At 47.7% G+C, this 26615-nt stretch overlaps 9 protein-coding genes and 1 non-coding gene across 10 annotated transcripts; 5 read left to right on the forward strand and 5 right to left on the reverse strand.

Annotated features, from left to right (window-relative positions):
• The first annotated feature begins 284 nt into the window (after positions 1 to 284).
• F4807DRAFT_418433 (NAD(P)-binding protein) lies at positions 285 to 1593 on the forward strand. The gene has a single exon (XM_047997310.1). It carries the CDS (start codon positions 622 to 624, stop codon positions 1345 to 1347), a length of 726 nt encoding a protein of 241 aa, XP_047856128.1. The 5' UTR covers positions 285 to 621; the 3' UTR covers positions 1348 to 1593.
• F4807DRAFT_473077 (acetyl-CoA synthetase-like protein) lies at positions 1531 to 3828 on the reverse strand (the record flags this gene model as incomplete). Its single annotated transcript, XM_048003069.1, has 2 exons — positions 1531 to 2146; positions 2209 to 3828. 2 exons carry the CDS (start codon positions 3826 to 3828, stop codon positions 2060 to 2062), a joined length of 1707 nt encoding a protein of 568 aa, XP_047856129.1. The 3' UTR covers positions 1531 to 2059.
• A 2446-nt stretch (positions 3829 to 6274) lies between these two features.
• On the forward strand, positions 6275 to 8049 carry F4807DRAFT_396161 (uncharacterized protein). Its single transcript, XM_047995953.1, has 5 exons — positions 6275 to 6805; positions 6864 to 6902; positions 6952 to 7084; positions 7134 to 7382; positions 7437 to 8049. Exons 1-5 carry the CDS (start codon positions 6542 to 6544, stop codon positions 7571 to 7573), a joined length of 822 nt encoding a protein of 273 aa, XP_047856130.1. The 5' UTR covers positions 6275 to 6541; the 3' UTR covers positions 7574 to 8049.
• On the reverse strand, positions 7744 to 9299 carry F4807DRAFT_396141 (uncharacterized protein). The gene is made up of 4 exons (XM_047995952.1): positions 8784 to 9299; positions 8530 to 8702; positions 8027 to 8415; positions 7744 to 7896 (listed from the first exon to the last, which is right to left on the reverse strand). The coding sequence occupies exons 1-4, from the start codon at positions 9189 to 9191 to the stop codon at positions 7835 to 7837; spliced, it is 1032 nt and encodes a 343-aa protein (XP_047856131.1). The 5' UTR covers positions 9192 to 9299; the 3' UTR covers positions 7744 to 7834.
• A 4095-nt stretch (positions 9300 to 13394) lies between these two features.
• F4807DRAFT_418446 (alpha-L RNA-binding motif-containing protein) lies at positions 13395 to 14519 on the reverse strand. The gene is made up of 3 exons (XM_047997311.1): positions 14390 to 14519; positions 14257 to 14325; positions 13395 to 14196 (listed from the first exon to the last, which is right to left on the reverse strand). Exons 1-3 carry the CDS (start codon positions 14474 to 14476, stop codon positions 13801 to 13803), a joined length of 552 nt encoding a protein of 183 aa, XP_047856132.1. The 5' UTR covers positions 14477 to 14519; the 3' UTR covers positions 13395 to 13800.
• Positions 14520 to 14581: 62 nt separating this feature from the next.
• F4807DRAFT_396195 (ribosomal protein S18) lies at positions 14582 to 15856 on the forward strand. The gene is made up of 3 exons (XM_047995955.1): positions 14582 to 14900; positions 14967 to 15373; positions 15461 to 15856. Exons 1-3 carry the CDS (start codon positions 14798 to 14800, stop codon positions 15680 to 15682), a joined length of 732 nt encoding a protein of 243 aa, XP_047856133.1. The 5' UTR covers positions 14582 to 14797; the 3' UTR covers positions 15683 to 15856.
• Positions 15649 to 18430, reverse strand: F4807DRAFT_396191 (complex I intermediate-associated protein). The gene is made up of 3 exons (XM_047995954.1): positions 18363 to 18430; positions 16035 to 18305; positions 15649 to 15983 (listed from the first exon to the last, which is right to left on the reverse strand). Exons 2-3 carry the CDS (start codon positions 18272 to 18274, stop codon positions 15812 to 15814), a joined length of 2412 nt encoding a protein of 803 aa, XP_047856134.1. The 5' UTR covers positions 18275 to 18305; positions 18363 to 18430; the 3' UTR covers positions 15649 to 15811.
• A 1174-nt stretch (positions 18431 to 19604) lies between these two features.
• F4807DRAFT_418455 (putative short-chain oxidoreductase) lies at positions 19605 to 20924 on the forward strand. Its single transcript, XM_047997312.1, has 3 exons — positions 19605 to 19949; positions 20037 to 20302; positions 20365 to 20924. Exons 1-3 carry the CDS (start codon positions 19720 to 19722, stop codon positions 20751 to 20753), a joined length of 885 nt encoding a protein of 294 aa, XP_047856135.1. The 5' UTR covers positions 19605 to 19719; the 3' UTR covers positions 20754 to 20924.
• Positions 20925 to 21682: 758 nt separating this feature from the next.
• F4807DRAFT_418456 (uncharacterized protein) lies at positions 21683 to 23340 on the reverse strand. Its single transcript, XM_047997313.1, has 4 exons — positions 22916 to 23340; positions 22562 to 22833; positions 22319 to 22504; positions 21683 to 22264 (listed from the first exon to the last, which is right to left on the reverse strand). The coding sequence occupies exons 1-4, from the start codon at positions 23220 to 23222 to the stop codon at positions 21968 to 21970; spliced, it is 1062 nt and encodes a 353-aa protein (XP_047856136.1). The 5' UTR covers positions 23223 to 23340; the 3' UTR covers positions 21683 to 21967.
• Positions 23341 to 26376: 3036 nt separating this feature from the next.
• On the forward strand, positions 26377 to 26459 carry F4807DRAFT_t53. Its single transcript has one exon. It is a non-coding gene; the product is annotated as a tRNA-Gly (tRNA).
• Positions 26460 to 26615: the final 156 nt, after the last annotated feature.

The following is a 26615-nucleotide window of genomic DNA, read 5'->3' on the forward strand; positions in this document are numbered from 1 at the left end:
ACGATGTTGACGTCGAGGGTGATCACGTGATAGGTAGTCAAAATGCTCATGATCAAAACAACCATGTTCTTGATATCAGGTGAGAGAGCTTGAATTATCGATCGATATAAATATAATTAAGACATCAGCATCGACATAAAAGGCTAAACAGTTTACGAAGATGCATACTATGCACTACAGTAGTTGCGGGCAGGTTGAGGTTGCAGTCTTAGCTAAGCCAATTTTGATTAGTAATGATGGATAGTCGTCCTCATCTCGCATAGTACACCAAGTGAAGGCTAATTCCCGGCCCTTAGCCAAACCAGACCGGGGGAATTGCGCCCCCGAGTCAGCCGCACCTGCAGCGAGAAAAGAGCGAAAACTCGCCGCTAGCTGCCGCGAATAAAGCGACACCCTAGCGATAACGTAGCGACGCCTCAGACTCATCCATTATGATGGATTATGACAATTGGAAATAGTCACCAACCGAGAAGTACAGATGTATAAGATGCATTCAACCTTCCTCTTATAGAGGCTACGACACAATATAGCTATCTATCAAGCAAAACATCACATTCTCACCATCTAGATCTCAAATTCCTCTTCTCGCCTCAAAAGAAAATAGACCAATCCACCGAAGCCATGACGCAAAAGAAAATCGCATTCCTCGGCGCAAGCACCGGCGTGGGTCTAGCGACCCTGAAGACCTGCCTCGCCGCAGGCCACCAGTGCATCGCGCTGTGCCGGAACCCGGCCAAGCTGGGCGCGCACTTCGACCTCGACAATACGCCCAACCTAGTCGTCGTGCAGGGCAACGCGCACGACATCGCAGCCGTGTCACGGTGTCTGAAGGCGTCGGAGACCGCGCTCGTAGACGTGGTTGTGTCCACGATCGGCGGCGCCTTCGTGCTGTCCAAGATGACGTTGGACGACCCGCACGTATGCGAGAAGGGCATGTCCGTGCTTCTCTCCGCGCTCTCCCGCCTGCGAAAGGAGGGGGTAACGGGGCGCCCGCACGTAATCGCGTGCAGCACGACGGGCATGTCGCGCTTCGGGCGCGACACGCCGCTGCCCGTCGTCCCCTTCTACGGCGTCGTGCTGAAGGTGCCGCACGCGGACAAGCGGGCGATGGAGGACGCGCTCGCGGCCAGCGGCGAGGACTTCATCGTCGTGCGCGCGAGCCTGCTGACGGACGGCGAGACGGACAGGGAGGTCCGGGTCGGGATCGAGGATCCGGTGAAGGGGGTCGAGTCGAAAGCCATAGGGTACACGATCTCGCGCGAGGACGCGGGGAAGTGGGTCGCGAGGAATTTGGTCCTGCGGAGGGAGGAGAGGTATTGCAATAAGACGGTGACGATTACTTACTAGAGGAATGTGGGGTGCATTTGTATTACTAGATAGGCGGGATGGTGAATACTGGGAATTGCATTGGCCAGGCGCTCCGGGTTTGGTTCGATGATGAGGGCTTGGTTGATAGACAGGCGTTATACCCGATGGTGTAAAGGTAATATATCCTTCCACCCAAAACGGACCCCTTCAGCATGTAATAAATTAGTTAAAAGGGATTAACGTATCATCGATAAGAAAATGCACAAGTAAGCTTACCGACGTATATCGTGGCAACCAGCGGGGCCTATGACGAACATCCTAATGAAGGGAGGCTTCGTGCGAAAGACCCATTAAAAGCGTGTAAGTTCCCAAGTTTCGAGGACCTCAACAGTCTTATCTAAGGTTATGCTGCTGTCGTACATCTCACTTAATTTTGTAGTACAGCGCGGGGACAATCTCGTATTACAGAGCGCAGCATTCGGAAGTCCCCTGTACCAATCCATGGAATATACAGGAATGAATTCGAAACATTGGAGACTCGGCGCGCTGTTTCCTGGGAGCTTTCAACGCCCAAGCCTACCTGGCTAATTTAAATACTCATCAATTGAACGGTATTAGACAACGCTAATATCAAGGAACCCTTATGTACCATAAAAGCGAGATCGCGATATATCGTCCACCGCTCGCGCCATGCTGATGGGGAAATAGTTAGAGCCCAGCTTCTCCAAGACCCTATTCTATCATTTCTGCTCTAGGCCAACTTCGCCGAACTCGGTTTTCTATCACCAACTTCTTTGGCGGCCTGATCTCTAAGTATCTTACGCAAAATCTTACCGGACTAAAGGGTAAATCGTTAGTCAACTCTCGCCAGTCTGATTTTGTCGGTGTCGTTACACTTACCGGATTCTTAGGAATAGCGTCGACGAATTTGACGCCACCACGGAGCCACTTGTACTTGGTAACCCTCGACTCCATCCACTTAGCAATATCCTGTTCCGTCTGCTTGACGTTGGGATTTGCAACGACGTACGCGCGCGGGGCTTCTTCGCCGTTAATCGTGACACCCACCACGGCTACGTCATCGACGCCCTTATTGTCCAGAAGCACGTCTTCTAGCTCGGCCGGAGCTACTTGGTTGCCTTTCACCTTGATGAGTTCCTTGATGCGGTCCACGATGTGCAAAAGCCCGCCTGGCTCATATTTCTCAAAGTAGCCAATGTCTCCGGTCTTTAGCCAACGAGTACCATCTGCGTCGATATGAAGAGTATCAGCGGTGGCCTGAGGCTTGTTCCAGTAGCCTTTTAGCAGGGTTGGCCCGTGTATCCATACCTCACCCGCTTCATTCGCTTTAGTGATCTCTCCTGAACCATCGATCTTCATGATCCGCGCTTTGAAGTTCGGTAACAGTTCACCAACTGCTGCTGTTTTATTCGTCTCGTCGGGGTGGAAATATGTGCAGCCGCACGTCAACTCCGTCATGCCCCATCCCTGACGCAGCTTTATAGCACCTGGTGGCCACAGCTTGGCAACTTCTTCGCTAACCTCGGTTCCAAGTGGTGCGGCACCGCTACCAATAATCTCGACGCTACTGAGGTCATACTTACGGCTAAGAGGGCTCTTAGCCAGCGCGACTAAGATGGGGGGCACGGCGACGAGAATGTCGATGCGGAATTTCTCGATGTGCTGCAACATCTTTTCGAAATTGAACGAGGACATGATGTAAACTGGGATGCCCTCCCTCGGGTAGTTGGAGATGAAGAACGTCTGACCGTACGCATGGTACATCGGTAAAAAGCCTAGTCGCCTGGCTCGCTTCTTCTTTTCCGCAAACTGGGAGTCTAAACGTTCCATAAAGCTCGCACCGAGCCCGTTCGCCACATAGGCATAATGCGAGATCTCGACACCTTTCGGCACGCCCGTCGTTCCCGAGCTGTAGTTGAGGGCGCAGATTTGCTTATTCGCATCAATAGGCTCAACCCAGTCGAACTTGGCCGCTTCTTCCGAGGCAGCAAGGAGAACTGTCCAGTGTTGTGTTCCAAGCCGTGCCTTGCCTGGTTCCGGGTCGAGCGCCGTCGCATCAAAGCTATATATCCGACTCCTCGGCAGACCTACTTGAGCTGCAGCTTCTACCGCGATCTCCATGCTAGCGTCGCCAGCTATTAAAAATGAGGCGCCACTATCTTTTACCTGATAAGCAAGTTCGCGCGCGACAAAGCTTGGATTGGCGCCAGTGAAAACGCCTCCGGCCATAAGGATGCCCATGAATACTACCGGTGTGAAAATTGAGTTACCGGAGAAGAGGAGAACGCGATCACCTGGTTTGAGGCCTGCTCGCGTCAGTCCCAGGGCCAGTCGTTTCGCCCACAGGCGATAATCGGTTTGTGTGAGAAAGTGAGTCTCCGGGCGATCAGCGTCGATGAATTGAGGAGTGTCTAGGAGAGGACCGAATGAAGACCCGAACACCCATTTCTGCAAAGAGCAGTTGAGCATTGGAGACGACCATCTTGATTCAATTGTCATGATGGAGACAGGTAGGATTGGCGGTGGCGAGGGCGTGAATCGGACCTTGAAACGATGATGAGTCTCTCAAGCCTCTTAATACCGGACAGGACCTCAGGCAAGACAAAGATAGGAATCGATGTCGTCGCAGTCTTTATTTGCCTGCAAACTTCCTAGGTGTTTGTGGTATTAATTTGCTCTGTGATAGTGGATGACAAATTGAAAGACGATGGAGAATGCCCACTGAAAAGGGTGAATAGAGGCGAGCTGCTCCCAACGTCACAGTGCGGAGCCCGTCTCAGCAGCTCGGATGCGGCGTGGACTTGCCGTGTTTCCTATCACATCCATGCCCAAGCAGACAGCTTGGTAGCAGGCCAATGTTGAGAACCCCCTTCGCTATGAGGACTCTCTCATTGGCTCTGGGCCAGTTACCTACCTACCGACGCAGGGTATCAAGTCAAGTGGCTGTGACGAATGAGTGAGCCATGGAATCTCATTCGGGGTTGCAATCCCCGCAAATCATGATGGGGATGCAACTGAGGGTTCTGCGGAGAACGCAACAAAAACCGAACAAGGGTTGCTCAGGAGCCGAGGCTTTATCCTTTTCTGACGTGAAAAGAAACGTTGTGCGGATGCGTCGGGGTATCTTTTCGCTTCAACTCCATATTGCTACCTGGACACCGAGGTTGTATTGTCCTTGGTCATGCACGACTCAGAACGATGAACAAGATTCAATATGACAAAAGATTGTTGTAGTGGGAAAGTACATATGTATGGGGTACGTACTCCGTGACGATGCCCTAGCAGCCTTAGCGGCTGAGGTTTATTTAACGTGCAGGTGGATCTCGGGACCATCGCGCCTGCTGCGACGGTACATACAACCTTACACAGGCGGGATCTAGAGACGGGATTGCGTTTAAAGGTACATAGCCATGGCCTACGTAGTACATCCTATTCTGTTGAACTTGCATATCCAATATCAGAAACTAGGTATTTAACTATGATTCAATTTATAGATTTCGGAATCGTGTTTAGTGTCGGCAAAGTTAAGGGAATTGTCGCACGCTAATCGTCAAAATTTCGGACATTGGATCCGGATTTTAACAAACCACCATGGAACCACGATCGTGGCCCGTGTCCATCACAACGGGTGTAATAGGGTCCATACAAAACACATATGGAAATTAGGTAAAACGACGTATGTAAATAATCTTCTCGGGTGTAACCTTTTTATTCCTTCTTGGCATCACGTTTTTATGTTCTAAATGGGTTCGGTATGATGTCTCGCTACATGTTCTCCTTTAACCCCTGTTGTTGCGCATACTGCGTAAGCCATGGGCAATTAATCCTTGTCGTCTCGCTTGTTCGGCCTCAGCTTCGCTTGTTATCACACTATTCGGCTAGCAGCTCTATTTATTGTTTCTTATGTACGCTATACACCGCTACAGCTAGCCGCCGCAAGAAATCCCATGTGTAACCAGCACATCTATAACTACCACGGCCACTAGAACTACCTGGAGCTACTACTCAACCCTCGCATCACCCAAGCACATACCAATTTGAGTTCTCCAATGCTAACAACTAGCTTCTATTGATAATCAAGTAACCTTTAGAGGCTAGGGATAGGGTTAGGATTTATAGACCAAGAAGGCTCTCGGCATAATCCATTAACTGGCATAAGACTACACAATTACTAGGTAGGTAACTGTATTTCTAGGAACCCTTAAACTCCACTAGCACCCACAAAAGCTTCCAACTTCGACGCCTCTGAAGATCACTGTAAGAGCACCAACACTTACAGGCTTAGAAAGCTTGCGCTATCGCTGATGTACAGTTAGCGGTTTTATTGAGACTAATAGTCTTATGCCGACGAAAGGGATAATTCCAAGCTTAAGGTCGGTATATATTTCCAATTTGTTCCCTTGAAAACCTGGCATAGTAGCATTCAACTTGGGTCAAGATACAAGGCAGCCAAGGCAGGACAATTCGTAAATACGGTTTCTTCAGTGTCTGTGCCAGATTATGTAAGTTTTTCTAGAAATATAGGTCAAGCCGTAGCATATTTTTACTAATTAGACGCTTGGTGGATAGACAAATACCTAATTGCCTTCCTTCCTAAACCCTTACTTAACGGTATGAAAATTATAAGAAATTAAGATAAAGCAATCTATACCTGTGCTCACAATATCACCAAGATCAAGAGTGGTCCAGTAGAACCTCCTTTGCTAGTTGAGTTACACTTGCCACTTCATAGTTACCTAGGTAAGTTTCTACAAAAGTTTCTCTATCACATTAACCATTTTATATTGTATGTCAAAACTTAGAAATACCTAAACTAAACTTATAGTTGGTTACTAAAGCTACCTAGCTTCGTATTGACTTTCCTCCATGTTCTAATGCATTTTAGAAAAAGTGGAATGTTAATCATTGCACCTGCCTACCTTGTTACGAGCTATAGCACCTTGTTCCTGGGAATTCACGACCCAACTTCGTGCTGTGTTACGCCTTCTTCGAAACTGAATATGTGCCTAGGTACCTAGCTATATCACTCAGAGCCTGGCGCATTATTTGAATATCTGAACCCAACTTTTGCAACAGCGTCATTTTCCAATTCTCATCCCAAGAACCGCGTTCTCATGACGTGCCACTGCCGACCCGAAGCTCGCGGCAGTGTTTAATTGTACATCAAGCACCCATTCCATTAATAGATATATACGCATCAGTTCCCATACATATGATCATGGCTCCAGCATCAATATCGAGCATATCCTCCGATTCTGGAGAGGAAAGAACCCCCAAACGCCCAACCCCATTCGGACACAAACACGTTGGCCGCGAAGGTCGGATACTCCTCAAGATGAGGAATAAGTTGAGGCGGTATCCACAATACTGGGCAGGAGATCCTTTTGGTCTCAGAGACAGCAACCTCCTCTATGGCACCTCCGCCGACTTCATCGACATAACAAAGTACATGGGGACTTGCCACCTCGCCAGGATTGTATGCTACTGAATCCTGTCCTGCGATGATCGGATGAGCTGACTCAACTTGCATACAGGCCTTTTTGAAACCAGGCGAGGACATTATGCGTGACAGCGTACGTATATCAACTCCCACCCAAACAGCTAGTTTGTAACCATCTCTAGAAAATACAATGGACGTCAGAAAACGACAATTTGTGCAAGATGATCGTATCAAGATGTGGTGGGAAAGCCAATGGCCTCCCAATATCCCAAGATCTTGTCTATCCTCAAGCATTGAAGAAGCATCACGTCAAGGGTAATCATTCGTTTCGATTTATCACCCTCCTCGACTAACATTCTCATAGTTGATGTCAAGATTGTCCTCTCCAGTTTTGCCGCGACTCGCTATGGTGTGTCCTGGGGCACTCTTTCGACTCGCGCGGACAAGATCCAGATTTTCAAGGGCCCTGAAGCATTTACCCCTAGGCATTCGTGGGATGCCATGATTATGCACGATTGCACCGTTACCGGGGAGGGCGATCTCTGTGAATCTGATGCGATTGCCTCTTGGAAATGGGACATTCTCTTGATGAAGATGAGCGACGACTACAGCTGTAAGCCTATGGCTCACTTGTTTTGTGATATCCCAGCTAATGCATAGCCTCCAGTCCCTTGGCTCCCTGTCTCTATCCGAGAGGCTTCTTCCTTTCAACGTCCGGAAAGAGACCCACACCGCGAGTGTTATCCATGTACCAGCCCCAAACTCGGACCTCGAAAGCGATTCTTCCCATTTCTTCAAAAATGAGATCTCTTAGGATACGTAATATTGCAGCGAATTGGCACTGGAATTGATTGCTTTGGTTGGAGTAGAAACTTGAGCACATCTTATGGGTAGCGATAACATTTTAATAGGGGTTTGTGAGGGGAGGGTCCTGTATTTTAGCAGGCGGACTGGACACCTTCCTAACACCACAAACCTCAGGTCTAAGCGTTGCATTCTGCGTGATTCATTATGGTCTTTATTAATTCACTCTTCATATACACCCTGATCTAACTAAATATGTGCTTAATATAGAACTTTTCCGCCAGCACCAGTGACAGGCATTCCGCCAGGGAGTTCCGTGAGCCCTGTGATATAGCCATTAGAAACGGTTCTCCAAAAACTACGTGCATACATACACACACAGACAGACAAGAGAAAGAGGGCAATAAAAACGATCAGGGAAATAGGGAAAGGAAACAGAGAGAGATCACTCACAGCCATCAATATCCTCATTAACAGTAACCTGCTTGCTGCACTGGTTCGCCTGGGCAATCGACTGCGTCTGCAGGGCGGGGCATCCGATATTGCAGTTCTGGTCCATGGCCTTCTGGAGGGCGTCGCCCTTCCAGCCGAACATGTAGTCGCCGTGGTTGCCGTAGCCGGTGGGGTCGCCGTAGGACCAGACGAAGGGCTGGCTGCCGTCGGCCGGCCAGTCGTTCGGGTCGTTGAACGGCCGCGTGTCCCAGATCACCTCGTAGAAGAGCTGCGGGATCTTGACCGGGTGCGTCGACGGGCACGCGCCCCCGCTCTCGAACGTCCCGCTCGCCGGGTACGCCACGTGGCTCGAGTGGTCCGCGCTGTCGAGGTTCTTGCCGTCCCAGCAGCTTGCGGGGGTGTTAGCGTGTCGTCGCGTGTTTGTAGAGGTTTCGGCTCATCTCCCTTCCCTTTCTTGGGGAAAGTGGGTAGAGGGGGGTTATTCTAGAAAAGGAAGTACTTACGTGGGGAAACGAATGTTAGCCATGATTCCCATCTTGCACGGTTTCTTCGGCATGTCCATGGTCTCTCCGGATCGGGTCAGGATGGTCTCCAGGCAGGTGTAGGTGAGTTGGCGGTACTTCTTGGCCTCCGCCTCGGTTCGGTAGTTCGGGTTTCCGACGATCATACGGAAGCCCTGAGCATCGTTGTCAGAAACTTTCAAGTTTACTTCCGTGTACCTACCTGTGTAGGTAATATCTATGAAGGGGCAACGTACAGGTTTAAAAGCAGTAACCTTGGCGTTATTGTAGCTAGGCGTGTAGTAAACCGTCATACCGCCCTTAGCGCCCTCGAAGCCCGAGTTGGCCATCTGCTGGACGCGCTTGTAGGTGCCGTTCCTGGCGCGGAAGTACAGCACGGCGGTCCAGTAGTTCGACGTGTCCTCGGCAAACGTGCACGTGGTGCAAGTAGCCTCGCCGGGAATGTCCATCCGCGGGTAGTCCATCGAACTGTTGAAAGCGTTACCGCCGATGATCTGGTGGACGTGCGGCGAACCGACGACGCCCGGGTTGACGAGCGGGTCCAGGCGCTCGACGACGAGCTGCGAGCACGAGAAGCGCAGTAATGCTTGAGCGCCTGCCGCCAGCAGCGCCGCCGCGGCGGCCGAGTGCATGGTTATCTGCATCCTGAGAGACGAAGCCGACAAGCGTTTCGATATGTCGTAGCACAACAAGCGGAAAAGGTTTCCCTAAGCTTCGCTCCCATGCGGCAGACCCGTCCTCTATTTAAACCAGTCCGCAGGAAAATTCGTGCAGCACATAGCCGGGCGAACGTGTACTCCCACCGTGATCCTCAGGCTTTCCTTTTCCATTCCGTCTTGCATATTCGATGCCGTGCTGTCGATGGCGTCGTCGTATAGACGATCGGCGGTTAATATGGCGAATATAGCCGAGATCACCCCCTGGCCCTTGTCTACCGTGGGGAACGATGAACCGCGAATGGTTCATGCCACATGTTTTCTTTATTTAGGCATGGGCAAGCGTTTTTTCGGGTTATCCTCAAGGTTATGACGAACAACGAGTATTGCCGCTAGTTTGAATCGGCTTTTGTACGCCGTAAGAAATCGTGGGGAATTGAAGCTCGAGAACCCCCGAGTGCGACAATACATTTCAAATCAATCCTCATTCTATCTCACCAAATAGTCCTACTGGATTGTTAATTTCTAGGAAGGCGGTGGGAGATATTTCAACAGTAACGATGACGATTGATGCTCAAGCAGACAATTACATGTAAATAAGCCTTTGGGATGTGGTAATCTCAGGCGAAGAAAATGGGATGTTGAGACTTTTGATCGATAATCAGGCAACAATAAGTTGCTTCTGTGTCAAAACCTAGCGAATTAACTGTTATTTCTACATAAGGTCATGCTCAGGCCTTGAACGAGTGGGATTGGCAGTGAAAAGGGGCGCTTATGTAATCATGTGTGGTTTGCCATCTCAATCTAGTAATATGAGGTTCTATTTCCCCGGATAAATGCTCGCCTTAATCCATACTCAGATGTAACCATCCAGTCGCGTGCTAGGGTGGGAATTCCAAATCTGATAAGGATATGTGGTATCCTCATGAAGTTCTAGGCATGTAGTTTCTCCGTGACTACAAGGAATCTATCAGGTCGCTCTTAATTCGGTTTCTGCGACTGAATGCCAATAAGCTATATATGAATACTTACTCATGTGTATTAGGGATCGAGATAGCATGTCTATACATATCCACTCTATATATATAGATGCGTAATCTCGAAAATCCGGACAATCTTTTTTCTTGCTGACTAATCAGATTTACCCCTGAACATGTAATTCAGGAGCTTCATGAACACTTGAACATTGATAATTTCGCAACTGTGCCTCTTAGATGAAAAGGAGGAATAGTATGATGTATAGGAATGAACATGAGAGATCATTTATTTGTACTCTTTATTGCACGGGGAAGCTTGAATGAAATGAGCTGTCGACCTATCCATGTAGGCATCGCATTGTTCTTAAGGTCCTAATATCAGCACCTAAGCTTTTTGAACTCAGAAAGACCTGGTAGTTTCACATCCCAAAATGTTCCCTATAGAACTTTCGCACCTCGGAATTCCCACCCTTGCCACGTGCCAAGCCTTTCGGATCTCCTTCAATTTTCAGGCCTTCTAAGCTCGTCGCTCTCGACAAGGCGACATAGACCTGGCCCTCTTCCCAAGCTCTCGATAAGTCGACTATGACACGATCAAGTGTCAGTGATTGGCTTTTGTGTATACTCATCGCCCACGCAGGAGCTAACGGGATCTGGGTACGGCTAAGGATGCTATACGGTTCCTCGTTTCCAAGGCAATGAATCCAGCATTCCGCGTAGATAGTTCTAGTCTCGCCATTGTGGAACTTAACGATCGGCCAGACTTTCTTGTCAGCCCCATCGATGAATTTTCGAATTTGAGTTTCCTTCATGTAGGCGTGCTCTCCATATATGGCATTTGACGAATCTTCGTCCTTCTTTTTATACCTAGCTCTCGGAATCTTCGCCATATCGAAGGGCTCATATCCGCAGACGATGCCCTGGCTGCCGTTGCAGAGCTTGTGCTTCAAGTCTAGGTTCACGAGTAGGACGACTAGTGCGCCAAGCTTCAGCTCTAAATAGCGTTCAAACCGATGCTCGTCAAGTGCGGGAAGACAACCATCTTCCGAGCGTTCTCCTTTATATTTGAGATGTGGGTGTTTTGCTTCGTTCCACTCAAAGACATCCCGACATTTGTAGGTGTATGATTCTGCATCAAGGCGGTCAAATTCGCGCTGGTTGATTTTACGTACTTCCTCTCTGGTCGCGTAGAGCCTGGTGGCACCTTCTGTGGTGCAATGATGGTCCTTGAGTAGTTGTATTTGGTTTTCTGTTAGGTTATTTCCTAGTCGGACCGTCTGCAAGATGTCTATAAACTTCTTGTCGGTTCTTTGTCGGTGGATTGTCTTCAGCGAGAAGTAAACGAAGTTACAGTCCTTCCAAGCCTTGCTCTGGAACGCCCACTTGTCCTCGTCGTAGAATGAACCATGTTTCCTGCATGTGTACATATCCTTCGCAGTATCCTTAGTCAGCTCGTTCCCGCAATTCAAACAATACTCGAAAGGTTTTACGGGCGGGAGCTGGTGGAAATCTCCGGTGACAATTAGCTGAACTCCTCCAAAGGGCTTTTCCGCATCGCGAACCGCTTTCATGACCTCGCTTAGCCGCTCGAAGTGGAAGTTTTCAACCATGCTAACTTCATCGATAACGAGAACATCTGTATGCTTGAGGCGTCTGCGAAGTTGCTTGTTATAGCGAGTTTCCTGCTTGAGCTCCTCGAGTGGTTTCTTCTGCGACGCCGGTATCCATCCAGCGTACGTCCAGGTTGTGGAACCGCCAACTTCCAAGGCCGCTCGTCCTGTTGGCGCAATGATATCTACGGTTTTGCCCAAAGCTCGTAGACGAGAAGTGAACGCCTTCAAGACAGTTGACTTTCCACACCCCGCGGAGCCCGTATAGAAGACGTTACGTCCTTCAATTATCAACCTGACTAGTTCAGCTTGCTCGGGACACAGTGGGGGTTCAGTTGCTAGTGTTTCTGGTTGCGATTCGTTATCCTCCCGTTGCAGTACCGGATTCGAAATAGGATCGTCGGCACTATTTGCGTTGTTAGGATTGTTCGGGATATGTACGACTTTCCCTGAGCAGTATACATTGATGATATCATCATCGCTTTCTTCTTCTTCTTCTCCTTGTCCTTGCGATGGTAGGTTTTCGTCTAGAATATCTGAATAATGTGAGAAAGCGTCCAGGATTTGAGCGTCGTCGAGCCCATCGTATTCGTCGTCTGAGCTGTCATTCAGGCGCGGTCGCTTAGGAGCACTACCCTCATCGCTCCCATATTCATTTTCCTTTTCTATAATAATTAATTAGCCTCGGTATGTGTAACATGTTACCTTGTCAGAAGGTAGTATTCTCGAGCTCATGGGAAATCCGAATGCGACACGGAAGCTACGATGAAACTTACGAGTTTGGCTCATTCTCTCTAACAGTCTGGACGTTGAGTGGCGGGCTTAAGAAGTGTGGCTGCTACGAAAATTAAATTAATTCAATTATGAATTAGAATACCGTGAGCATAAAAATGAAGGAAGAGCGCAACGTGCTGTTGTTGCTTCGAGAGGCGCAAGGACGTCTCATTCCATGTCAGGTAACTTTGATAAACTTGAAAGATCGGATACCTTCTACTGTATGAGTAGCACTTTCCTCATGGATATTATCCACCTACTTCCTGCGGTCTAGATGCTAGCGTGTACCTGATGTTTGCCCTGTGTCTGCAACAGCTCTTGTCTTCCAACACAGTCGTCATTACGATATATTATTTATACTATAGTCATATCCATATTAAATACACATACGGACTGTCGATAGATACTCCTCAACACGCTTCTTACGGCCGCCATCGAGTCCCTTGCCAAAAAAGGGTTTTGATTTAGCCACACCCTTCCTCAGGTCGCAGCGCTAGGCTGAGAACCCAATGAAAAGTGAAAGGAATCACCCAGTGGGTGAAATGGTTCCCAAAAATTGCATTAGATAGCAAACAGACCAAAAAATTGAGCAGCACATTTTAACCCGTATCCCATGTGCTGGTACTGTGGCGGGGTATCTCTATCCAAAATTGCCTGGGGGGTATGAGGAGAAAAGAGAAAAGAACAAAACGAAATCGGCCGTCGACCTTGGGTATTTATACCTTTTTTCCTTAGGGCGGTGTCGTGAATTCTGCCGGACCGATCTCGTGAGTGGCATTTTCGGGCCAGTGCATCGTTTCTTCGCGCAAATGACTCATACGTTTAATATCTACCTACATATATTGATGTGCCTCATGGATACCTCCTATGTACATGATACATCCAAAGTGTAGGCGTCAATGGCAGAACATGATATTCATATCTGGGTTCTACCTATGTAGGTAGGTACCTAGTGCTGCTTCATGCTTTGTCTTATATACTTGGGCACTTAGGTAATCAGCCTGTCTACTTGTAATCAGACTGGGCACGTTCTTATATGGTAGGTACGTATCACTATTTGTAACAATTGTGCCATAAAAAACATTGAAGACATACCATTGCCGGTTAGCTAACCCAAGCAAATGATTGCGTAGTGTATTTTCACTACGACCTTGAACGCCATGCTATGAACCGAACCCGATGCATTTGATCCTCATAATGTACCTGAGTGAAATAACTGCCATCCCTCGTACTCAATCACAGCAGCTCGAAATCATCCAACTTGTCACGGTACTTCATGATATTCCTCTTGATCTTGCTGCCGACGGCCCAGGTCACAAAGTCTTCCAAGTTTCTCGTGACGAAAAATGCAGGGTCTGTGATAGTCTCGACACCCACTCTAACATGTCCCTGTTCGATGAGCTTTGTAGCAGCCTGAACCGTCTCGGCCATTCGTAGTCGGGTCATGACGACTGGCAGCCTCCTCCGCGCCATTGCAGATACTGTAACATTGTTCTCAACATTGGAGAGTTTTGAGGCTGACGACAGTATGCCCATATCGTAGAGCTTGTTAAGAAGTAACTCCTCATGTTTCCGTCTCGTGGGGCTTTCGGGGGAAAGCAAGCTGAGGCGATGTGCTAGTTGGCGCAGGGACTGTGTACAAAGTTAGTTCTCGTTAACCCCAAACACTGATCAATTGTTGTGAGTACGTACACCGCAAATTCTGTTGTACCTGTGATAATCTTCCGGTTTTTGAATCATGTACCGCCGTATAACAGCCGCCTGTCACGAGCGCATGAAGGGTTAGCAGGAACCGTGATGAAAAGAAGGGTATGATGTTACGAACATCTCTGTGGTTGTTATCTTGCTTCCATGTGATGAAGTCTGTCTTGCGGAGCAAGCGCTGCTCGTGATGCTTGAGTTGTCGGACCATGATGTCTAATCGTCGGTCAATCTGTGGTTGTTGCAAAGAGAAGTGCTAAAGATTGAGGCTGACAGGAACATTTTATTTTTCTTATCGAAATCTCGACTTCATTTGGTCCACTTTAAAGATCCGATAAGAGCTTAACCCTTGCAGCCACATGCAACCCTGCGGGGTGAGTGGATCCACAGCGGGAGCTTACACTGGAAAAATCATTTCCCCGTCCAAATTTGTAGCGCCAATTCGTAGCACCAAATTCCACCTTCAACATTGATATAGAAGAGTGCGATTGAAATCACCAGCATAGGACGAAAAATATACCAATCGCCCAAGATGCCTCCCAGAATACCCATACTAGCCGCCCTTCGACAACCCTCTACTTTCTTCAGACCGCAACGAATCGCTAGCATATCAACAACCGCCCCGACCCAATCCCGTAAGTCCAACAACCATCCATCCTACCCTTCTCAACCACAAGCGCCATCCACCTAACACCCTCCAGTGCGCCCCAACCCCGGGGCACCAACAGCGACCTCCCAACTCCTCGACATCGACAACAGCAGCAGCGACAACGGCGACAACAGCAGCCCCAGCCCCTACACCCCGCCCAAGCCATCACCGCCCGGCTCCGGGAGCACGAGCGCGACGCAGGTCGCCGCGGGCATATACGAGGACATCTACGACAACCTGCGGGGCACGCGGCAGCGGGCGCGCACCATCGACGAGGAGATCAAGCAGCGGAACCAGAACGACGAGTACGCGCGCCAGATGACGCGCCGCTGGAAGGCCGGCGACGTCTACGCCCCGCACGACATCAGCCCCGTCGAGATGGGCAAGTGGCGCCGCAACCAGTCGCGCAAGAAGGACCTCGTTGACATGCTCGGCCTGAGCCCCCTCGACATGTACCGCGTAAGTACCTGACTTCTTCTTCTTCTACCGGGGTTGGAGTGGTCGGTTGGTTGGTTGGACTGGTTACTAACAGACGTCCTCGAACAGAACTTCTCCGTCATCTCGGAATTCATGACACCCCACGGCAGGATAAAGAAATCGATCGAGACGGGGCTTCGGCCGCCGAACCAGAGGAAACTAGCCAAGGCTATCCGGCGCGCCGTCGGTCTAGGTCTCCATCCTAGTGTACACAAACATCCCGAGCTTCTAGTCCGAGAAACGTACAAGTTCTACGAGCAGAACGCCGCCAGTAAGCGGGATTACAGATGAGCCACAGAGTGATCCGTTGTACAACGGCTTGGTGCCTTCTTCATACCACCTATATACAGAGAGACCGGCAAGAAGTATTTAGATGTATGAATAGTGTTGTACAAAGATAAATTCATTCACATCATCAAATCATGCCTTCCAGGGCCGGCGAACCTTGTATCCCGGTTGACCATCCTTGCCTGATGTTTTGCTGTACTTTGCTCTCAGTGCCCTCCATGCTTTTGGGTATTCTTCGTTTACCCACGTGTCGAACTCTTCTTTCAACTCTCGTGAAGGCAGTGCATTGTAGAAATGACCGAGGCTAGGCGGATGTTAGTCATATATACTCTGCCAATTTACTTGGAATACTTACTCGAAGGGGTGTGGAGGTTGTCCAACCGCATTTTCCATATCCTCCAACAACGTCTTCGCCTGTGTAAAGTGACCATGCGCCGCCATCGTCACCACGTATGCAAAGTAGACGTGCTTAGGTATATCAATTTCCATCCTCTTCATTTTCTCCCAGAGCTCATCCGCAAGTGCATCGCCGTCAGGGGTAATTTCGTAAGCCCTAAGAACAATTTCGAGTGAGGCATACGACGGGCCTTCAGGTGACGCGGTGATCTCCTTCCAAATATCAAGAGACCGATACGGTAATTCACATGCTACATGTGCGATCATCAACGCGTTAAATAGGAGCGTGTTGGGTTGGATCGTCGTGTCCATCTTCAGCATATTATGGACCGTTCTCATACTATCCTCATCAGGACACTTGCCGATGCCTTCGAAGAAGCGGACATAAGTCTCTAGAGTAGGTCGGAGGCGCGGGTTTCCGATTGCGCGCATATGCCCGAACGTATGTGCTGCCATATCTGCACGACGTCTATCGAAAAGAGCATCCATGATCTTCACCCTAGATTCAAGTGGCGTCTCGGGGAAAAACTGGCGTAACAAAGAGTATGCGTCCCAGACTCGAGCCGTGCTATTATTTTTATCCAAGCAATACTTGACGAAGGCATCTTGGACCATCGCGCGCTCGACGACACTATAGTAGGCGGTGTGGAGTGATAGCGTGTCGATAACTTCATAGGTCTCGTCATTTTTAAGAAAAGCCATGCATATAGACATGACGGTTTCCGGTTCTAACGTCACGAGCCGTTGTTCAAGGTAGCTGGTGACATCGAGAACCCGTTCATAGACCGGATTTGGTGCGGCACACAATGCGCGAATCAGAGAGTTCAAGGTTGCAAGTTCTTGATCTTCCATCGTCACATCTAGGTCCTCGAGGGCTTGATAAGCGACGAATGCGCCGTCAAGGTCATTCGCACGGATCCGGTATTCCAACTGGAGCATATAGGTTTTATAATTTGGTTCGAACCCAAGTTTCTTCGATAATGCGATGAACCGTTCGGCCATATACGGATCGTTCTTGTCAGTGGCGATCTTGATAAGACTATTCATCGTTTCTATATTGGGTTGAGAGTTAGGATTATCCTGGTTGTGCTCGTATGCGACTTTAATCATATGCTCGATATGATCCATTCCCTTTCCAAGTAACAAAACTGCCCACTGGAAAGAGGCATCCCAACTAGGTTTGCTGTTTTGCCATTCACCAGATTCCAACTTAGAAATGAGATTTTGATAGATTTCCATAGCCCATTTCTCCTGGCCATTGCGAAGTGAAAATTGGAGAATCTCATAATACGTTGTAGGCTCTGGAGGGAGGTCTCTTTTGATTTGATTGTTGAACCAGAGTTTTGCTTGCCTAATATCATTTTTCTTCGCAAAATAGGTGGTCATGATGCCATGAAGCGTTGGATCATATTCGACACCAGCCTCCCTTGCCTTTGAAATAAGGGCCAAGAACTCTGTTTCGCGGTCTTCTTTAGCAAGTCCTCGAATAACCGGCATAAATTGTCTAAACCGAGTGTCGAAAGGTTCCTTGTCCTGCGTGGTTTGATAGTACTTCAGAACTCGATCCCTAGCTTCAAGAGCCTTGCCATACTGCGACAAGGCGGTTAATAATGCATTGAAATCACTTGATTGAAGTACGCCTCGTCTTTTTAACTCATTGTATATTTCCCTTGAAAAATCGACGTGATGCAAGAAATAGTCTCTTGGAGGCTTCAACATACACTCCCTAGCAGTTCGGAGGTCATCCTCAGATAGATGCGCACCCCGAGGGTTAGCTGGAGAAGTAGAGAGATGTAGCAGCACCCGATGAGCAGACAATGCCTGTGTGGAGTTTACTGCTCGGCCGTGCTTGGTCTTGTACGCAAAGAATTCCCGCCATGCTTGAACGAGCTCATCGGGAGCAGGAGGTCGTCTACTATTTTGGGTACCAATATTTTCGGAAGCATGGAATCTGAGTAGGATCGCATATCCCGGCTCGGTCTCTAGTTGCTTCAATGCCCTTGGGCTCTTTTGGGCAAAGAATTCCTTGATGAATGTTCTTTTCTGGACAGTCCTTGCCACCCTCGATCCTACTGGATATACGCGGAAGGTCGGGCGGGACCGAGACAGGACGAAGGTGGGATGGAGGCAAGTGAGGGGAATGTGTGCGTCGCTCGCTAGAAGGCGTCGCAAGACATGGCGGGTCAATTGCGACCGCATAATGGGGAATTAGACAATATGGGTCAGTCTACTACATGACTGTTAGTATGTAATATGGTCGGCATTATGACTTTAAGCATTGACTCGCCTGTGCATGGCTAGAACTGTTGACGGCCTCATCAGATAGACGGAAGATGTACGGGATAAGTATGACATATGCGATGTGATGCTCCTAAAAAATTGATAGAAGCTCCCGCGCGTCATTCACACTTAACGATAACGCCTCCGCGCCTGCCATAAAATGTGGCGGACCGATACCTAAAAGTGGGCCACCCTCCGATAATTCCGCTGCAGCTGTCAAGAAGCTCGACGACCGACAATCTTATCTACACAGCTGTCAGCGGCGGACTACGTAGATAGCCTATCCTTTGATGGTGTATGTGCGAATATCTCGTCCGCCGTCCGGACGTTATTTCTCCTTTTCAATTCTAACATTCACCTTAAGCATGAACCTCACTTTGTGAGAAGATAAATAGAAAATCACGCTCCCCACCTTCACAAGTTCAATAATAGCACCATATGTCTTCATAATCACAATATAATCTGATGGTATTGACGATCTCATTATCCGCCAGTTGGTCAGTATGATCAAGTCGTCTCAAGCTTGACAACAGGCGGGGTAGCTTCATGATTAAGGATACATAGTTTCAGGTGCCTAGGTAGAAACATTCCTACTAAATCAACTGGTGCTTGTCAAGAGATTGATACCCTTATCATCGAGGAGGTTACAATGCTCTCAAGAAGTAAGCTCATAGAAAAGGTTTGACCTTTTTATTCAGACCTTGCAAACCCCTTAGATTCCAGCTAATCCAATTGTTTCTAACATTTCTTTTATTCTCACAATGCAGAGTGTAAGACAGCTTGTTAGTGCTAAGAATAAATAAACATGCATATCCCAAGGAGGCTGTTGTTCTCGCAGAAGTATGATTGATTCCAAACTCTGATGTCTACTATTCCCATACACAGGGAACCTAGAACTGACCAGGGTATATAGTAACCACCTATGTTGAATACTTAATTTTTATAGTCTTATAACTATATCACATATGTAAGGCGAGGAGAATAAGACGGTTCCTCTTATTGCTCAAACTACCAACACAAGGAAGCCTATCACTTTTCACCTGCATGGCCACCCTTGAATTCGGACTTAAATTTTAAGTCCAGCGTGTTTGTATTGTACGGTCGGATGCCGCGAACTACAGTAGCACCGAAAGAACCTCCGTCGAAGGCGCGAGGCTGGAGTTAAGACGCCGTGATTTGAAGCGACTAGTCGTTGTAACCAACGCAACATGATATACTTCCTCTGAAGTTCACCAATATGCCTGTGTATATAACTAATGTCCTATTTCCAAGAATAATTCTCTCAAATTTGCCTCAAACATTGATCATTGAGACAGAACACTAAAACAGCTACAGATACTAAGATATATATATATATATCCACAATGACTACCTTCACCAAACCCAACCGTCCTCTCACCTTTTTCATCACCGGCGCCTCCTCAGGCTTTGGCGAATCTCTGGCTCGTCTCGTCCTAGCTAATGGCCATAAGCTGATAGCAACCTCCCGCAACCTTTCCCGCAATCCGGATTTTGTAACTGAGGTCAATGCCCACGGAAACGGTAGCAAATGGCTTAAGCTCGACGTGGATGATCAGAATAGCGGCAAGCTTATGTAAACAGTCCCCTTTTCTCATAGAAGGCCCCATGAGATTTTTTTGAGGTCCTTAAAAACTGTAATTACTGATATTTCATATATTAGCGAGTCTCTTGAAGCGTCAGATCACATCGATGTCCTGGTGAACAACGCCGGATACTCCATTTATGGGCCAGTGGAAACTCTTTCCGAAGAGGAAGTGCGAGCACAGATGGATACTCTGTACTTCGGACCTCTTAGGCTTATCCGTGCCGTAATACCTCATATGCGAGAACGAAAATACGGTGTCATCGTAAACATAAGCAGTGGTGCCGGCCTGGAGGGAAGAGACAGCATGGGTGGTTATGCCGGAGCCAAGGCTGCCCTCGATGGTATGTATTCTTAAGGGGCTTTTTACATGCTGTGTATCACGATACTCATAACCGCTGTTTAGGAATGTCCAAGGTTCTTGCCAAAGAAGTTGCCCCGTTCGGCATTCGTACTCTGACGGTCACACTTGGGACCTTCAATACAAGATTCTCCGATGTCACTATCGTTGGCAAGAATCCTATGCCGGACGCTTACAAGGGGTCAGTGGCAGAGCAGATGATTGATATCCTGTCCAGTGGCAAGTTGAAACCAAATGGTGATAAGGATAAGGCTATGAAGGCACTGTATGAGGTTATCGTTGGTGAAGGTGTTGGCAAAGGCCGCGAAGCTGAACGGCTTCTGCCACTCGGTCAAGATATGACAGTTCGTGTGAAGACGGTCCAGGACTATCTTGGTCATGCCTTGGAAGTGTTTGGTGACATCTGCAACAACGTCAACTTGGAACAGAAGTAAAGTTCTTGTCCGGGGTAACTCATAAGAACACACTTCTCAGTGTTGATCTCAGAAAAGGGGGATAGCATATAACCTAGGTACCTAGTTTAACATTCATTCGATATCGAAAGAGATATAGAGAACTTATTACATAGTACCTTTCGTGTGGATAAATAAGACACGTTTCCCAAGGCCGGTCCTCCGAGTCACGTCTTCTCCCAATTGACTGGGTTCACTTACAGTTTCTGGACCCGTGCTATTCTGCTACCTACACTACCCATGGCATTAAAATGTAAAACGAGGTAACACGTGTTAAAAAATCCTAGAGATTAACATCCTTCACATCTATATATACCTGTATACCTGTATACCTATATATATATATATATATATAAAAGAATTATATCGCTGATTGTCAATAGTTTTGCTCAGATAGAACTATTGTCGCATAGGCTTGTTATATCAACTTACCTCACGGACCTCATTTCAGAGATAATTATGGTATAATACATAGCTAATCCTTGTTGAAAACATCGTAGCTGACCAAAGGATGTAATGATAGAGGCCCCGTATGTAGGACTTGCGCTCCTCTTAATATTACCTACTACTATGACAAGCTGGAGTAGATAGACGGCAGTGTTGGGCAAAAGGAGATAAAAGAGCAGTTCAAACGTTAGATCGACAAAGTGAAGCGTGGCAGATTCGAGGAAGGCGATTTATCTACCTCTGATGACCAAGTCACATCGTCGCTTCAACAATGAATGGACAGTCATATCCCGAAATGGTAAAAAGATTTCAAAGTTTTGTGGAGATAAAGCGAATGATGGGATTCAGCTGTGCTGAGAGCTCCTCTGCTCGTCAAATTGTACTTATGACAACTTGGAACCGTCTTCAGATTCTCCAGTAAAAGGCATGTAATCTAATGACTTATGGAGTATTCTGGTTATAGCCCCTATTCCCTCCCTAGTTGACCGGAGTTTGTCGGAGATAAACTGTCTCCTGACTAAGCCACCGTAATCGCCCCCCTATTTTTGCACACGACAGCTGGAATTGGTAATTATTCATCTATGCTTATATGCATTACCCAAGAAAATCTTCAATGAGTGACTCGTAAAGAGTGAATATACAAGAATCCTCTCCAACCTATACCCTAGCCATTCGATCCATTCGAAATATCATGTTCGATATGTATCCTCAGGGTTAGTTACCGAGGTTAAAGAAACGTGTTGAAACCTCTATGGATTGGCATTGGTCTGTTCGACTGGGGGTTCATCCACACTCAATCTGCCTGCTTCTTCGTCTTCACACCTTATGTCTTTGTATTCAACCTTCTCCGGTTTCTGGCCGTTCCCGGTTAGGGTAACAAGGGTTAAGCTGCCGATAACAATTATGGCGCCTAAAATCTCCCAGAAATTGATTGTGGATTGGAATAAGATGCGGTCCAGTATTAGAGCCCAGACTATTTGGGAGTAAATCATGAGTGTAGCAGCTGAAGATGAGTCACTCGATATTCCAACCGTGAGGGTAAACTCCTAAATTTAATGTTAGAACCCTTTCGGGGAGTGAGAAATGGGGAGTTTACTCACCATCGCGAGACCACAGGTGCCAATATATATAAGACAAAGCCATGTGAGCGGATTCTTCGGCCATGTAATTCCTGGAACTATCATAAGACCAATCCAACTCACAGTTGCCAGGCTCCATGCGAATACGTTAACACTAGTCAGCGGATGAGCTCTCTTTCCAATGCAACGGATCGACGTGAGGGTAATCTAAGGCGGTGTCAGCTTTGCTCTTCCTGAAAATGCTAGGTCTTCATCGTCACTTACTACACCTCCACAGAGGCCAAGCACGGCAAAAGCCAAGCCCTTCATGTTGGCAGTCGCATCTGCTGAGACATCGCGCTGGGTAGCTTGGATGGTGCCGAATATCTCTTCAGGCTGGGATATGAGTACAACTCCTCCGAGCGCGCCGACGGCGCCGAGGCAGTCAGTCCATTGGACAGTAGCGAATGACAGATATCGTGTTAGGATCAACGACCCTAGAGGACCAAGGAAATTCAAAGCTGTTGCTTCACTGAGGTTCAAATATTTCATAGAAACTAATACGTATCGTTAGTCAGTACGACAAGTAACCCCGCCAAGTACCTATGCTCGACGCGCTAGATGTGATAAAGGACGTACAGAAGAATCCTGAAGCACCACAAGTACCACCAAGAGCTCGCAGCAGAATGAGACCTCGGACGTCGGGCGTTCCGAACAGAAGGTCGGACTTCTTAGATCCGCCGATGTGCCAGAGATACCAGGTACATCCGAGGGCGGTGATCAACATCCGGACATGGAGGACCTGGAAAGGATGGACTTGCTCGAGTCTAGTCTCGGCGTACTTCGCGGCGGCATTCAGGGTGGCGGCCGCCACTTGCGAAGCTAAGACGAATAACGAAGGACGATAGCGCTCGACCAGGGACATCGTCCCCGAATCTTTGGCCATTATGGGCAACAGGCCCGGTCAGTGATGTAAAAACGAGTGACGACGCCAAAATGGCTTGAGAATGGAATGATGATGGTTCACATTGCTCTGCTTCTTTAGATAAACAAGAGCGTCGTTGTTCGAGAAGTCAAGTACGGGTTCATTATGGCGCCCCACATGTATGGATGTTTTAATTTGGATCGTCGAGCGGATGCTCCAGCTGTCCCCAGCTTCTGTCAATACAAGTTGGGTATAATGTGATGCAACCTTAAATCCAATTCTCTGGTAAGATCTTCGACAAGGATGGCGATAATGATATGGACCACGTGCCTCTCTGCCTGTGAAGGCAGTGTTGTGTGCAGGAGTTTGTTTACATGAGGAAAGCGCTGCGAAATATTGCTTCTTAAGCGGGCAATAATAGTCACCGATTTGTACTACTATGGAGGTACATAAAACAAGATGATATACCTCCAGGGCTATCCATCTATAAGGCCTCGTACCCTGCCGAAGAACTATTCCCCGGGTACCAACTTCCCTATCTGCCTAGGGAAACACGGGACTGAGCCGGTGAGCCGCAAATATGGAATCGGAAACCCCGCAATTTTAACTTGACATCTTAGGCCGATGGCCCGAAAGGGTTTACATGAATATTGTTTGATGATTCTGTAAAGGGGACTCACAGAAAAATACAATAATTTAACGGGTTGACAGAAGTTATTACTTGGACTTCCTTTATCCCCATAGTTTAAATGTGACGCGATATTACGCAACCCAGGCGGCCTACTATACCCCTTGTTTCTCTCTATATTGGAAGTAGGCGCAGTGTCAATTGAAGTAACTGTGGTATATCCGAAGGGTAGAAAGATTGTTGAATAAAACTACGAAAGAAGATGTCCTTTCAAAATGTTGGATGTACACGCCAAGTCGAGGGTTATTAGATCATTTTACCTGTCACCAGGGTACACCCCTGCAATTGCGAGTCGGCTCCAGAGAGCTCACCCAATCAAACGCTAACCATGGCTCGATACTTACCCCTTATGGAAAATTATAGGCTATCACAGCCAATTAGATTAAAGGGGCTTGTAGAACATAAAGCTCTGATTCGCTGGTACATCTGCTAGGCTCCTGGGTATGCAATGAGGGTTTATGTATGTTACCAGCAATCCCTTCGCGCATGGCATGTATATTTCTGCCGGGATGCCGGGTCAAGATGAGGTCCAAATGATGTCAACTTGCAATGCTCCGTATGCGGCTCCGAGGCGGCCTTGACGTCAGCTCTTCAATCATGTAACAGAGCAAGGGGCGGCTTCAGGGAGCATACCAACCAGACCAACATCTCATAGCTAACAAATGAATAGTTATGGGTAAAGTGGTATTTATATCAGACATGACCCGCTACAAGTGAAATACTAGGACCCCTCGAGGAACTGCCAAGTCCAAATTCAGGTTGGGGTATTTTAATCCTGAGTTTCCTGTGAAGACTTTTCGATCTCCATTTTCAGATCCACATTGAAAGAATCCCAATCGCGCATGGTTTTCACCTTCGAGCTAGACCCTTGCCTGAAGAAGAAAGTCAAGATACCTTCGAAATCCTCAGCCTGAACCAGGGTGGTACCGCCTGCGGTTTTTCTACTGGATAAGAAGTTGAACTGGTGCTTCCCAACTAGAATTCCTAGCATGGACTCTTCCCATTAGAAGGACTGCTGAATTTTACTAAACCAGTCAGAAAATACCTACCGAGCAGCTTAACACTGGATGTCAGGAGGCCTACCTTTACAATTGGATGGAACACCATCCCATGCATGTTAACTCGGAGACGATCTCTCACCGTCAGTTGGAATGGGCTCTTGCTAGAATCAACAAGTTCGACCTTCCACCCTTTATGTCGTTGAGTCCATCGTGGGAAGTCTCAAAACTAGATTCACACGCTTAGCAATATCTATAAAGAGTTCGGATAGTCGTACATACCACCGATCGGACACTAGCCGGGGGCGCATGTATCTCTATCTGTAGAAACATTACGAGACTGGCCCATGATTCCAACAGCAGTTTTTGATAGACTGAAGGTGTATGGTGCTTATGGATATATGTTATTATTAATTTTGCTGGTATTCGGTAGACAACCCATTTGGAGAGCCCATCTCGCCAGACTATGCGTCGGAGCCTCTGCGCTTTATGGCAACGTCGACGCTGTCTATGTCCATACTAAGAACTGTAGTCTAATGCAATGGGTCTTGCGGTCCTAAAAGTTAGAAACGCGAGAATAGGCCGACCGGAAACATCAGCAGGCCGCCCCACTCCGAAAAAGGCGCGAGGTATCTAGGAACTGGGTATGAATATGAATTGCTAGTAATATCAAACAGATTCTTTTTCTTTACAAGGATAGATCTAGAAGTAATACATAAGAAATTGTATGACCTTGGGTACATAATAAGCCGGGACTAGCTTTTGACGTGCATTTTTTTGATCGATTACCTCGTACCCCTTTCCACCCCTTTAACTAGCAGTTGTCGCCAGCCAGGGATTGAGCAAATGGGAGCACAGCCGGCACGAGACAAAATAGATTTGGAATGATGTACCGTACGTATCCTTAGCTCCTTCGTAAACTAGGACTGGTATGCTAAGTCAAATGAAGTTACGTTTTGCCTCGTGATCCCCGGCTGGCAACAATTGCCAGTTAAGGGGATACTTAGCAGTCGTCCATTGAAATCCTATAGACATCTATAAGTATCATTGTTTGGTTTGAATCTTAGTACGAAGAGATTAAAACAACCGCATAGTCTCCCAGTAATGATTACTTGCCTTAAAGTTGGCGTTGGCTTGATATGTAGTTAAATATCACATACATAGTATGTAGTAGATACCATATATCCATACGAGTAAGAGTTGATCAAGTAGATTGTCTCTAAGAGACAGCTACCCAAGTATCAAAGAAGACTAGCTCAATGAGTCATCTCTACATCGAAGTCACGACTCATTCAACCTGGGCAGGCACTCCAGGCTGGAGGACAGATACGCGACTAAGGCGCGTCCTTCACATCTCTTTCACGCGTTCCTGCCTCCTTTCACCCTCGCCGTTCCGCCAATCAGAACCCTTATCGGCGGAGAGTCACCCTTATAAATAGAGATAATCGCCGATTCAGGCATCTGGGTCATCGCTCTGACAACACTTGAGGTATCCATGGAGTAGAAGTTAACTCGTTCCCCTTCCATTAATCAGGCAAGGGAAAGACCCGGGTGCAAGTCCCGGTGGGTGCAAATCACTTTTTTAGAGGACGTCGGTTCAAGTCGAGGCATATTTACCTCCTTTTTTTTCGTTTGTCTTCCTTCGTTCGTCTTTATGTTGACCGCTCGGTTTACGTACAACCTCTAGTTGCAATACCTGGACAGCTGCAATATGAAGAGCTTTTACAC

This window comes from Annulohypoxylon truncatum (assembly GCF_022578515.1).
Source record: "Annulohypoxylon truncatum strain CBS 140777 unplaced genomic scaffold F4807scaffold_9, whole genome shotgun sequence".
Taxonomy (NCBI): domain Eukaryota; kingdom Fungi; phylum Ascomycota; class Sordariomycetes; order Xylariales; family Hypoxylaceae; genus Annulohypoxylon; species Annulohypoxylon truncatum.